The following is a 14169-nucleotide window of genomic DNA, read 5'->3' as shown; positions in this document are numbered from 1 at the left end:
TCTGGCTCTGTGTGTTTCACCCTTTTATTTGCTTTTATGTGTGTTTGTGTGATCTGGGATTTATCCTTCAGCAAATCAGAAGCCGCAGTGTATCCCCAGGCCGTGCTTGCTGCTGCAAAGGGAGCAGTGTCAGTCTTCACTGTCTGGGTTCAAGAACACACACATAGAATGTGTAGAGTTGGAAGGGACCTTTAAATGTCATCTAGTCCAGCCCCCCCTGCAGTGCACAGGGACCTTTTTAACTAGATCTGGTTTCTCAGAGCCTGGTCAAGCCTGACCTTGAATGTCACCAGAGATGGTTCCTCTACCACATCTTGACAACATATTGCGAAGCTTTTTAAAATGTTCCTGCAAGTGTGCACTGAAGAGCTATGGTACATCTAACCAACATTGTTTGGACATGGTGCAGTGGCCTGTGTGGTGCATGTCCACGTGTCTGTGCAGGGTGTTGACACTCCCTGGACTTGCACCTTGAGAACTGTTGTGTAATTTGGGCTGACTCAGCCATACCCACCTGCACTGAGCAAATGAGTACACAGGAAGGCCAAGGTAATCTGTTTCTCTTCCAGCAGCTGGTGATGCACCTCCTGCCTTCCTGAAGAACTCGACGTGGATTTTCCCACCTCTAAAACAATGTCACTTCTCCCACTGTGTCCTGACAGCTTGTTCTGGCTGCTGTCAAGGCACGTTAGACTGCAACACCTCAACACTGGAAATTCATTCAGGACATTTTGCCAAGTTCCCTGGTGGCTGTTCTTGGCAATAACCTTACTTTGCTGTCCAGCACATTGTTCTCTTTTTAAAATTGGGCTGCTTGGACCCTGGAACTGTGACCCCTTCTTTTCCAAAGCCTTTCCAGAGGTGGCTGCCAGGTTAGCACTGGAACGAATAAGCAGGGACCCTTCACTAGATCTTGGCCACAGGCTGGATTATGTGATCTTGCAAGAGGAATGTGTGACATCAAAAGCTCTGGTTAGATTCATTGACTTTGGAAAGCTTTCCTCAGCTTTCATAGGCCCTCTGAACCCTGGATTCTGTGAGGTAGCTACACTTTTAGGGAAAAGCTGGAATAAAGCCATTTTCTCATGGATGTGCATCAATAACAAACTGGATTCCACCACCCACCATCCTGCTTTTGCAAGGACCCTGCCCTCTCCAACCCAAGTTTTGTTTACAATTATGAAATATTTCCAGTGGGCTCATGTTGGCATCATTGCTTCCAATGAGGATATTTGGATGGACACAGCCAACAAGTTAGCAAGTGCACTCAGGAACCAGGGGCTTCCAGTAGGCATTGTTACATCCATGCATAAAGGAGAAAAAGGCATTGAAGACACCTGGAATGAGATTCAAAAAGTTGATGGCATTAAAAGTAAGTGCTTTGGATCCAATTCTTTTTGATTTTTGTTTTTTTTAAAAATGTATTTTATTTTCTCCAGGATAGGGCTGCATTACTATCCAATGGGCATAGCTTAAAGAATGAAATTTTTAAGTCTGTGCTTGACCCTGTCAACAGTAAAGAGGGTTTTAAAGGAAGGAGTTTATATTTATGGGGTTTTTTAAATTATGGTTTTAAAAAAAATCTCATGCTTTGATGCTGTGTCCTTGCTACCTGTGTTCAGTGAATGTATCAGAAGTGAAAACCAGTGTTATACACCACTTACTAAAAAATGAAATGGCTTTTATTGATGTAAAGCACATGTAGTGAAGAATTATCTTGGGGCCTACAAGAAAGCTGGGGAGGGACTTTTTATAAAGACATGTAGCAAGAGGCCAAGGGGTAATGGCTTAAATCCTGAAGAGCAGAACTTTAGATTAGACATTAGGAGGAAATTCTTCACTCTGAGGGTGGGGAGACCCTGGCCCAGGTTGCCCAGGGAAGCTGTGGCTGCCCCATCCCTGGCAGTGTTGAAGGCCAGGTTGGATGGGGCTTGGAGCAGCCTGGGCTGGTGGGAGGTGTCCCTGCCCATGCAGGGGGGTTGGAACCAGGTGATCTTTAAGGTCCTTGCCAACCCAAACCAATCTATGATTCTATGATTCTATGATCTGTTTTCTCTTGAGAAAATGGGGGGGGAAGTTATGCTCAGACCCTTGTTAGGAAGCCTGTGGTGGAGCTCTGCTCCTGGATGTACTTCCTGCAGTCAGCACTATGAATCCAGATGAGGATATAATCTAGCCAAGACTTTGAGTTTTATGGCAAAGACTAGCAAGGTGTTGTCCAACTTGCAGTTTTATCAGTGCTCATACCTATGCTTGAGTCCAAATCCCCCTTGGGTGGGTTCATATAATCGTTATCACAGCTGTTCATGTGAGTTAGACAAGATGAGCTTCTTTCATAACCAATGCAGAGAACCAGTTCCTCTTCAAACATGATTCATCTGACCAGCTTAAGCTTTCTGCTGCAGCACAGGATTAGTCACTGCCTAGAAGCACCTTTTTCTTTCCTGCAGTTCAGCTACTTGAAAATACTCTTCTTCACTTCTGTCGCAAGCTGGTACTGGGGGGTTACTCTTCCACTTAGCCAAGGATGCTTTTTCTCCTTAGGAGAGAAAGCAGCTACTCTAGAGGTCTTGCTCCCACCTGATTCAGTAGCAGGCAGGTCTCCTTTGCAACTTCCCTTCCCATCTTTGCTCCTCTCACCTGACTGAGTTTTGAAATGTTGTCTTGGATGAAAGATCAGGAGGGCTTCCTTTAACGAAGGGCCAGGGAGCACCATGGAAAGCCTGTTAAACAGGTACATTGACCCCATGACATTTTGCAGGCAAAGATACAGACTCTGGGATGGTCAATCATGAACCAGAGGTTGAAAGACCACACAACGTCCAACCTAAAATCTGTGTATATAATAGAATCATAGAATGGTTTGGGTTCGAAGGGACCTTAAAGGTCACCTAGTTCCAACCCCCCCTGCATGGGCAGGGACACCTCCCAGCAGCCCAGGCTGCTCCAAGCCCCATCCAACCTGCCCTTCAACACTGCCAGGGATGGGGTAGCCACAGCTTCTCCGGGCAACCTGGGCCAGGGTCTCACCACCCTCACAGCACAGAATTTCTTCCAAAGATCTAACCTAACCCCCGCCTCTTTCAGTTTGAAACACTTCCTCCTCATCCTACTGGTGCACACCCTGTAAAAAGCCCCTCCCCAGCTTTCCTGGAGCTCCTTCAGGCACTGGAAGGTGCTCTAAGGTCTCCCTGGAACCTTTTCTTCTCCAGGCTGAACAGGCCCAGCCTGCCTTCATAGGAGAGCTGCTCCATATGGTGAACGGGTGAAGCTTGTGCTAACAACTGTTTGGTGTCTACCAGCTCAGGGCACACAAAGAGGAAGCTCATGCCTCTCAGTCTACAATAACAATGACCACAGCTACCCATCATGTTAGCCTCATGCCTCACTTTTGACAAAATTTCTCCCCACTCCTCCTTCTCTGTGGCTCCAGGAATGGGTAAAGCTCACAGCCTCCCTTGGTAGTTGATGTAGACTTCCAGAGTTTGAACAAAACTGGTGTAGCTCCCAACTTCCTCAGCACATAACATTGGTGGGGCACCATTAAAGTCTGACCTGATACAGCAGCTCAGACAGCTCATTTCTTGGGGTTGGGAGGGAGCTATTTTGTGTTGGAAACCCCAAAAGGATTAATAACACTGTCTGTGATCCTTGTGTTTCAGTTATACTTCTGTGCATGCATTCTGTGCTCATTGGAGGGGAGGAACAGGCCACCTTGCTCACAAAAGCTCTGGAAATGGGACTAGCAGATGGGAGATATGTCTTTGTTCCATATGACACTTTACTGTACAGTCTTCCTTACCAAAACAACACATTCAGTGTCTTTGATAACAACACCAACCTCCAGAAAGCCTATGATGCTGTGCTGACCATCACACTGGAGTCTGGAGAAAAGACTTTCTATGATGCATTCAGGGAAGCCAAAGAAAATGATGAAATAATCATGGATTTGGAAACCACTGAGGTAAATGTTATTTCTCTTGTGTTTTTCTGGGACCTGGGAACTGAAGACATGGGATAAGTAACAGCTGAAGAGAAATTGCAGGGAAGAGACAATCCAGAATGCATGGGTTTATTTTGAGGGGAAAAAAAAAGTGGTGGAAGTTGGATGTGGTCTGCATTTGTTAGGAAAAAATACTTCTCCTGGATGTTCTGCAATCTAACTTCATATCCACACTAGGAATCCAAGAGAAATAAGTTGTCTCCGAGTCCCTCAGATTTGATTTGTTACCTGCTAACTGCAGTAGACCCAAGATAAAAAGATGTCACCTAAGATGGATAAAGTCCATAGAGATTGTAAGGCTCCAAAATAAGATGTCCACATGCCCAATAATTTGGGGGGCTGCAACAGACAAACAAAATACTGGATGGTTCTAAAGGTAAATGCTTAGGATTGTTGCTGCCTCCTTCTTAGAACTGTCTTCCAAGTTACTCTTTGCAGCACAATGATCTAAATCTCAACTGTGTAAAACACCTCTAAAAAACCAAGTCGGTTCCCACCTTGTAGGCATTACAAGAAGAATTGGGGAATCTGTCACACTGTCATTAGGAGAGGTGTAGGCTGGAGGTTAGGAAAAACTTCTTTAGAGAAAGGGTTACCAAGCACTGGAACGGGCTGCCCAGGGAAGAGGTTGAATCACCATCCCTGAATGTGTTTAAAAATCCTATAGATATAGTGCTGAGGGACATGGTTTAGCACTGAGCTGGTAGAGCTAGGTTAGTAGAGTTAGGTTAGAGGTTGGACTGGATCTTACCAGTCTTTTCCAACCTGAAACAATCTATGATTCTAAGGTGAAGAGATGCAGGGTTCAGCTGAGGTAATCTTCAAATCTCACTATGATCTTCCAAAAAATGATAACTTGTAAGGCATGATCTATCAGATCTGCACGGATGTCTGCTTTAGGAGGAGAAAAATCATGCCTTGAAAGCTTTAATTTCTTTCCATTCACTACCATGAGAGCCCAGGATAATTATACTGAGTGTAGGGTGCTTCACTGATGGTGTCTACATCTGGTCAACAACGTCAAATTCTACTGTTCCCAACAACACTCCTCATTCTATCATGAGTGTATGGTTATAATCTCCCTTCAGATACCAACTGTGAATGACCATGTGATTGCAAAAGCCACCATGTGAGTTTGTAGGGGATGACCTTGTGATTGCAAAAGCCACCATGTAAAGTTACAGGTTCCTAAGTCAAGTCTGGCACAGAAGGGAGCAATGCAAAAAGAAAAGACTCTAACACCCCAGAAAACAAGTTTACTTTAGCTCTGCCTTGTGGTTTTTACATCTTAGGAATAAATAAGAGTCTAACAGAGATGAAGAGTCTTCTGGGCATGACATTTTTCCTACCTGGGTAGGGAAATGAGCCTCTGACTTTGATCTTCTATTTTTATAAGGTGTTTGAGGCTGTGATAAAATGCCAGCTGAACATCAGGCTCAGAGTCTTGGCTCTTTGCATTATAAATAAATGTGACATGGTTTTAAAAATATTTTGAAAATGTACTTTGGGGAGCAACCATAAGAAAAGTCAGGTATTCAAAGTCAGACACATATTGGGTCAATCCAGAGCTACCTTCAACCTAAGATTCTTCAGTCCCATTACTCTGTGAGTCTTAGCACTCAGGTAACTCCATTCTTGTGTTCACAGCTTAGCCACTGGGACATCTTTTGCTGTGGATCTCAAGCCAGAGGTTGGCAGCAATGTATCCTGACCTCAATTCCTTCTGTATTTTTAGGTTTCTCCACTCTTTGGAACAATCTATGATGCCATTTACTTTGTGGCAATGGCTATAGACAGTGCTCGGAGGAAAGGAACCGGAGTCTTGGGAGCTAACGTAGCTGAGCACACAAAAAACCTCAGTTTCCCTGGATTTAGTCACTGGGTAAAGACAGACCACTGTGGGAAGGGGCTGAGCAACTATGTGATACTGGACACAGATGGTCGTGGGAACCAGCTCTTCCCAACCCACTTGCTAGACATGTCTTCAGACTCTGTGCAGTCCCTAGGCCGGGCCACCCACTTTCCCAGCAAAACTCCACCCAAGCCAGACTCCAGCTGTTGGTTTGATCCAGATGTTCTCTGCACTGGAGGTAAGAAAGACAAAAAAAGCCAAACAAACCCAGGGTGGAATGGCACTGGGTCCATGCTTCTTACTTATTTAATATTTTACTCTTACTCCAGAGGAGAGCACCCCAAAGAGAAAACCCTAAACTCAAGAAATCCATATAAATATGACCAGTCCTGGTGGTGTTTGTCATGGGAAGCCCAAGAGATCTCACTATTGATCCACAAGACTCTCTTATTTCTTGTTAGGTCCGTAATGTTGTTGCCACTGATGCTGGAAAGAGTTTCCCAGGTCTAACAGTGAACACCTGCTTATTTTGATAGCAACCAATACATACCTGAGGCTTCTGCCAGCACCGTGTCCCTGTCCTTCTGAGGGACAGAGCCCTAAGAGGATTTGTGTTGACGACAGCCTGAGAGAGCTGCCCAACAGGAGATGCTCTCACCATCCCTCCTGGTTAACCCCAGCTTCTTTACCCAGTTACCTGTGCAGCTTTAAGGATCATCAGAGCTCATCTCATCAGGAAAAGATGATAATCATCACTCAAAATAATTTGAATTACTGTAGATGACGGAGGTGGTAATAGAAGACTTAAGGGCAGAGATATCTGTGCTGCTTCCCAGGTTTGTGAGACTGGGCACTGGCTTTACTCTTTGTTTTTTATCTGAGGCAACTGTGGTGGAGTTTTAAAGTCCACAGAGAAGCCAAAATCTCAGGGTGGGATACTCAGCCTCCACTTGACATATTTACTTACAATACTGAGCATTTACTCCTACTGCTCCAGGATATGACTTAAACAGACACAATTAACCACATCTACAGAATATTTCATTCAGCAGCTGAGAAAAACATTCCCCTTGGCTCAGCCCTAACTGCTTTAAACTGATGTTTCTCCATGGAAATTTGGGATACATTGATCTTACAGCAGCTGCCAGGCTTTAGAAGAGACAAAGATAATGTATCTAATTTTGCACTGCCACTAGGAATGGTGCTATTCCATAGTGATTCAACATCCCATTGCAGTCTCTGGAAAAATCCCACTGATTTTTAGGGCAATCAGATTTTATGTCCACACCTCTACAGAAGCATAAAGCTCTAGGCATTTGCCAGTGAAGTGGTACTTTATTATTATTACTAATATTTTAGAGATTTAATTTTATGACTAGCATTCTATCAAGGCCACGATCTGGCTTTTGTATGGAGTTAGGACTAGAGGGAGGTTGGATGTGGAGATGCCAGGCTGCTGTGGTTCCTGTCCCCAGGTCCACCAGGAGCAGGGCTGAGCAGGTGCTCGTATACACATGCTCAAACACAGATGGTACAGGCAGAGCCATTCACCAACAGACTAACTCATGCAGGCAAGCAACGTCTTCACAGGCACCACTGTTCACAACCAGCTGTGTCAAAACATGGAGACAGCAGATGAAGGATGGGGTGGCATTCAGAAGGACCTGAACAAGCTCAAGAAGTGGGCCCGTGTGAACTTCACGGGCTACAAGGCCAAGTGCAAGGTCCTGCACGTGGGTTGGAGCAACCTCTAGTACCAATACAAGATTGATGGATTGATAGCAGCCCTGAGAGGAAGGACTTGGGGGTGTTGGTTGATGAGAAGCTCAGCATGAGCTGGCAGTGTGCACTTGCAGCCCAGAAAGCCAGCTGTGTTGCAGTCTGCATCACCATCACCATGACCAGCAGGGCCAGAGAGGGAATTGTCCCCATCTGCTCTGCCCTGGTGAGACCCCCCTGCAGTGTTGGGTCCAGTTCTGGGGTTCTCAACTCAACAAGGACATGGTGCTGTTGGAGAGAGTCCAGAGAAGGCCCTGGAAATGATGGGAGGGCTGGAGCAGCTCTGCTCTGGAGCCAGGCTGGGAGAGTTGGGGTGTTGAGCCTGGAGAAGAGAAGGCTCCAGGGAGACCTTGCTGTGGCCTTTCAACACCTTAAGGGGGCCTATGAGAAAGATGGAGAGGGACTAAGAAAGATGGGGAGGGACTTTCTAGTAGGGCTTGTAGCATTATGACAAAGGATGATGGTTTTAAACTAAAAGAGGGGAGATTCAAACTAGATATAAGGAGGAAAATTTTTTGCAATGAGGTGAAACACTGGCCCAGGTTGCCCAGAGAAGTGGGAGATGCCCCATCCCTAGAAAGATTCAAGGTCAGGTCAGATGGGTCTCTGAGCAACCTGATCTAGTTGAAGAGGTCCCTGCTCATGGCAGGGGGTAGGACTAGATGATCTTTATAGGTGCCTTCCAACCCAAACCATTCTGTGATGCTGTGATTCTATGTTCTTGTGCAGTGATTAATCAGGCTGCAAGCTTGTCACCTGATCTCATAACTCCAGCTCCTTAACACATACAAATGCATCCTCCAGTAGGTGCTCCAAACCTGTATTACTCCCATAGCCAGCTCTGAAACCCTCTAGTCTCTTCAGAAACTGGTCTCCAGACTTGTAGTCTCTCATGGGTTGCAGACTCCAGGACCTCTCTTACCTGTTGGTTAGGCTGACATGAAGTCTACAAATGTCATACACTCAGCCAGGAAAAAGAAATTAGGAACAGGGGTTAAGAAGGAGGGACAGCTTGTGATGATCAGGCGGAGGGTCTGGCTGAAAAAATGCTCATGCCTATAAGTGACCATCATCCTCATCCTCTCCAGGATCCCACACTTGAATGCCCCAACTCACCCCATCTCTCCCTTTCCCCACTTTTTCCTACCTCTAGATATCCCATAGGAAGTTTCAAATACTCCCCCCACTCCTCTTAAGGTGTCCCCTCATGAGTTCAACATGATCCCACAAGTCCCCTCAAGTTTACCATAAGCTCATTCCCATGACCCCATGATAACTTTACTTTCACTTGCAATTAATCATAGAGTTCTGGTTGAGCTTCCTCAAGGTTTTGCATCATTCCTGCAATGGTCCATCCATCAGTGACACGGGTGTTCTGCTCTTTGGTGTTACTTTCACTGTCTCCTATTCCTTAGGGTTTGTTTATCTGGGTGTTTATTTTTCACTTATCTTTTCCTTTTACTGTCTCTTGTTCAGCCCAATGGGTTTTGTACTCCAGCCAACTCTTGCTTTCAAATTATCAGATGCTGCTTCAGTGAATAAAATTAATTTTGGATGTTTTTCAGCAATGGAAGAGTCCTCACATCATGATGGGTAGCAGTGACCATACTTTGAGCAAAGGGCATGATCAGACCCTTTGCAATTCCTAGATTTTCTGCTTTGCCCTCCAACTACCACCTTAGAGTCCTCTGAAGTCTGGTCAAGCACTAGTGGATTATAAAATGCAATGGTAAATTAGCAGAATAATTTTTCTCAGGCTCTTTCTCAAAGGAGATATTTCAGGCAGCAGAGTCTCTGGGGACTACCTGAGAAAGCTCAAAAGTTAGCACCAGTTTAAAAAAACCAAACAAACCAACAAGTAAACAACCCCTGACTGAACACAAAAGACAGCATTAACAACCTCTACAGTGTTCCTACCATATTGTGGTCTGGATTACAGAGTCTTTCTGAAGATAGAAGGCCATGTAGAGATGTGAGATAGGACTTTCACAGCCCTGTACTTTATCCCTCGTTTGTCAAAGAAGCATTTTCTCCTTTGTCCAGCAAGAAAACCAACCCTATGATTGGGCTATTCGAAGCTCATTCACTCTTCAGTAACAAGTTTCTCAGCAGATGACCATAGGTCCAGAAGACTAGGTCTAAGCTGATCCAGTCCCTCCTTTTCCATTGGTCTAGCACTGTGTAAGACCTTTCTGGGATATGTTTTGGCTTCACAGTCACTAGTCATTCTGGAGGGAAACACATCTTTGGCAGCTCCTTTGCCTCCTAGGGATGAACATCAGGTTGCTGTCAGCTGCTCTGAGGGGGATGGCAACACTCTGTATATATATGAAGAACTAAACCCTGGCCTCTGGGCCAGCTTGGTTTCTTCTTGGTCACTTGTGTAATCAAGGTGAGCGCATCCTGCAGAAAGCTGTGTCTCCATTGTAGTTTGATGGAGTGAAACCTTGTCTGCGTCCACACTGTGTGGAAGGTGAGGAAATGGGTATGAAGTATCCACTGTACTGTGCCTGGATTTCTTCTCAGATGGAGCTACACAGGGCTAGTCCTGGGCTGGAGCATGAAATCAGAGTGACTTCTTGCATAGAGTCACAGTATCACAGAATCATAGAATGGTTTGGGTTGGAAGGGACCTTAAAGATCATCTAGTTCCAACCCCCTGCATGGGCAGGGACACCTCCCAGCAGCCCAGGCTGCTCCAAGCCCCATCCAACCTGCCCTTCAAAGCTGCCAGGGATGGGGCAGCCACAGCTTCCCTGGGCAACCTGGGCCAGTGTATGTGTGAAGACAACTGGGGACTCTGGGCTGAAGAAGAAAATTAATCCAAACCCAGGAGGAAAATTTCATCTAAAATACTCTGTCTTTTTCTGGAAAGGACACCAATTTCCAAAAATGCCTCCAGCTTTCACTGGGAAGCTCTAGGTTTCAGTGCTTGCAAAAGGGCCTGGGATTTAGTTCCAAGCATGACAAAGAGTTATGAACCTTTTATCAATCCAAATTTGTTCCCTCTTGTTTGTGTTCAGGGATTTCTGAATACAGACAGAATAAATAGAAATAAACAGAAGGCAGAAGAGACAGAGACAGCAAACACTTCCCACTGGAATTTAGCTCATCCACTCACGTCAGCTCTCCTTAGCTCTGCAGCAAAGACATTCATGAGCAAAGAGTCTGTTTCCAGCACTTTCTGTTGATGTTCCCACTGAGGGAAACATCGACCTTCCCCTCCTTCTCGTCTGCTCTTTTCAGCATTAGAAATCTCTAGCAGGGAATGGAAAATCCCAGATGGGCTGGTGATTCACACTGGCCTTCAGTTTGGGACAACATGATAAAGTTCTTCAGTGTTTCAGTTCCTGGAGAGAAGAGGGTCAAATGTTCAAAAGTTATGAACTTTGCAGAAGCTGCCTCTAAAACTTCATTCCTCCCTGTGAGCCCAGTCTTTATCTACTCAGAAAAAGAAATCTTTTTCCATGGATCCAGGGCTCTGTATCTGGTACAGAAAAAAAACCACATGGAAATCAATAAATAATGAAAGTAGTTGCAGATTCTTGTAAATGAAGTCAGTAAGTAAGTGTGTATTCACAAATTAACATCACATAAAAATCATTCTAGAATATTCTTGTTGAACATTTGACTTCATGGTCTAATGGCCTGATACTGATATTTTCATTTTTTTCTTATTGTCTAAATCAAAAGGATTTTCTAATTCACTGAATTTTGTATCCTCTGCACAGGGATTGAACCTGCAGTCATAGTGTTGGGACTCATGCTGATGCTTGCCCTGGTGCTTTGTGCTGCAGGCCTGGCTTCTCTCATCAGGTGAGAACTGCAGTACATGTTGGATTTGGTGCCAATTTTGGCCCCTGCAGGAGGTTTGCACTTTAACCAGCAGTTTGGACCACGTGAACACACAGCAGGTTTGGGTGTTGTCTTTGTTCCCTGTCCACATATCACTTAGTTAAGTGATAGTGGCTTGGGCACTGTGGATGTTGGTTGTGTAATCTCAGGAGGAGCTGTTGTACCCTAGATCCAGCCCAGGTTTGGAAGAACATTGCAGTGTGTTGCTGGAAGCACTAGCTGGATGATGGCCCTGAAGGATTAGGAAGGTGATTATCACTTTGGAAGTGCCAAGTGTGCCAGACAAACCAACAGGAATCTGCTTTAAGAACATGGAAATAGAAACTGAGCTGCCATGTTAAATATCTTACTTCTTATTCCAGACAATTCTTTCCTGGATTTCTGTCCCTAATATAATAATTACCTATGAAACACCCAGGCTGACCCTCTCTACTTTCTCCATTTACAAGAGAGAGAGAGAAAATATCTCTGGAGAGAGTTCAGAGGTTGGTAACTGGTAATTAAGGTTACTCTTTATTAGCAAGCAGATTCACTCCCTGTTTGGAAAAAGGAGCTGGACCCTTGTCATAAACTTGGCATATATATTGGTCTTGGCATGGGATATTTGGAGCAAATGAAGTAGTCTGCTGGGGAAGGGGCAGTCTCTGAGAATTGGATAGGTCACACTTGTGTCCTGACTCTATAGCCAAGGTGGACATGAGCCAGCATGGACTGGTTGCTCCAAGAGCTATGGGTTGCTCCTTGGCAAGGAAAACATGGCCATAATTTCAGGCAATCTGCTCCAAACGGACTCCGGGAGCAATCTGCCTAATTATTGATGTCTACGTGGTGCATGACTGAAATTAGAGTGAAATTAAACTGAAATTAGAAGGCATATTTGGGCAACAGCAGGGTTCCTGGATTGTCCCATCCAGCTTTGCCTCTCAAATCATCCCAAAATGTGTTTTCTCTTCACTCCTGCATCATCCCTCCAAACCCAGACGATATAAGGCCACCCAGCAAGCAACACCCCAACAATTGCCTGGCTTATAATACACAGCTGCTTCAGGAACCTTCTGAGTGCAGACACTGAAGAGGTGATCTCCATCCACCAGCACTTTAAAGCCCTGCTCTATTCCTTGGCCACCAGCCTCTCCAATTACGTAAATAAACCCCAATCTTTTTGGCTACTCTACTTCCAAGCTCTTCCACAAGTACCAGACTGTGCTTGGGAAGGCTGTCATGAGTAAAGATGCATGGCCATCTGCAAGGGGAGAAGAAAACACCAAAAAAAAACCCCTTGCATGACTCAGACAATGATTTATGTTAGAGAAGGGCATGTCTGGAGCTAAATTTAAACCGCAGCATGGTCTGAGTTCATACATGGGAGCTCTGGTCTTAGCTCTGCCAGGGATCTGCTGCATGACTTTAAATGAGTCATTCCACTCTCTGTGCTTTTCTTTTGGCAGAGAGGTGGTTTCCTCCATGCTTGGGGGAAAGGGTGTGCTTGATTAAACAAAGTTTTCAGGAGGACCGGTGAAAAGTATCTAAGTGATGAGAGTTTTACTCAGTTGGGTGGTGTGGGAAAAGTGGTGAGAGGAAAACTATAAAAAAAACATCTCAGATGATGCCTGTGGTCATGTGGCCAAGACTCCCTCTGAAATCCAAAAGGTTGTTTGTGCTCTTCTGAAATGCCTAGAGTGGTACTTGTAATGGAAATTGTAGTTATCTATGGATATTTTGCAAAGTGGATTCCTTTTACAGCAAGAGTTAGCAGAAGGCACCCTATTGCCCACCTCAGCAGGAAAAGTCTCAGGTGTGTAGATCAGAGCTCTGCTGTAGTGTAAGCAAAGTGATTGAACAAAACATGAGACATTGGTGGAAATGGGGAAGTTTTCCGTTCCCTTCTCTCTTCCTGCTTGGTGTTTTTTTTACTCTCCCATAGATACAGTGTGATTGGTGCTCAATTTTAGACCTGGACATCCATTGAAATAGGAGGTTCAAAATGATGGTGTGTAACTCTGGCCTCTTCCCTGAGTCCCTAAAATGGCCACATGGTGAGACTCTTAGTGTCAGATGAATCCCAGCTAAAAACTGATAACGAAAATCTGGAATTGTTCACATTGATTTGCAAGAAGTAGACAGAAGCCTGCTTGAACTATCTCATGAACACACAGACCTTGACAGTGAACCATTTTTATTTGTGGTCTCTTCTGCTTTGCAAGTTGAAGAGAAGCTGGGCAAGTAGCAGGATGCAGTCAAGCAACCCATAATGTCTTTGCTGGTCTGACAACTACACAGAATTTCCTCTCTTGCCCATGGCAAGTCTGCAAATCTGGTAGCCTGTCAAAGGGTGCAGAGAGTCACCCCTTGGAAAATGGGCTGTAGCATCCTGTGGAGATGCCAGAAGTATATTTGTCCTGTGTTACACAGTCCATGACATACCTCCCATCTGGCTCAGGTCCTGGAAGAAGTAGATCTGAAGCAGCCCAGTCTTCTTGATCTAATTACTCCTGGCCAGGAGGAACAGCACTGTCTCAGCAGTACTGCTTTCCAAGACCTCCATGCTGCACTGCACAAAGCCAAACTGCTCATCCCCCGTAGCTTTTCCCTCTGTAGGAGTTGCAGTCTTCACAGGGGAGTGTCTTGCTGTGTGCTTCATGCTGCCCCACGCCACGATATAGAGACTCAGCCAATACAT

General features: G+C 45.1%; 1 protein-coding gene across 1 annotated transcript in view; it reads left to right on the top strand.

Annotated features, from left to right (window-relative positions):
• Window positions 1-527: 527 nt before the first annotated feature.
• The window catches only part of GUCY2F (guanylate cyclase 2F, retinal), a 53474-nt gene continuing 39832 nt past the window's right edge, over window positions 528-14169 (top strand). The window contains exons 1-5 of the mRNA XM_051641407.1: window positions 528-549; window positions 785-1372; window positions 3663-3964; window positions 5739-6093; window positions 11366-11450. Of these exons, the coding sequence (XP_051497367.1) occupies window positions 528-549; window positions 785-1372; window positions 3663-3964; window positions 5739-6093; window positions 11366-11450 (1352 nt within the window). The remainder of the gene's footprint in view (window positions 550-784; window positions 1373-3662; window positions 3965-5738; window positions 6094-11365; window positions 11451-14169) is intronic.

This window comes from Apus apus, chromosome 1 (assembly GCF_020740795.1).
Source record: "Apus apus isolate bApuApu2 chromosome 1, bApuApu2.pri.cur, whole genome shotgun sequence".
Classification (NCBI taxonomy): domain Eukaryota; kingdom Metazoa; phylum Chordata; class Aves; order Apodiformes; family Apodidae; genus Apus; species Apus apus.
The sequence above is the reverse complement of the archived record's forward strand: the minus strand, read 5'-3'. Positions and strand labels throughout refer to the sequence as shown.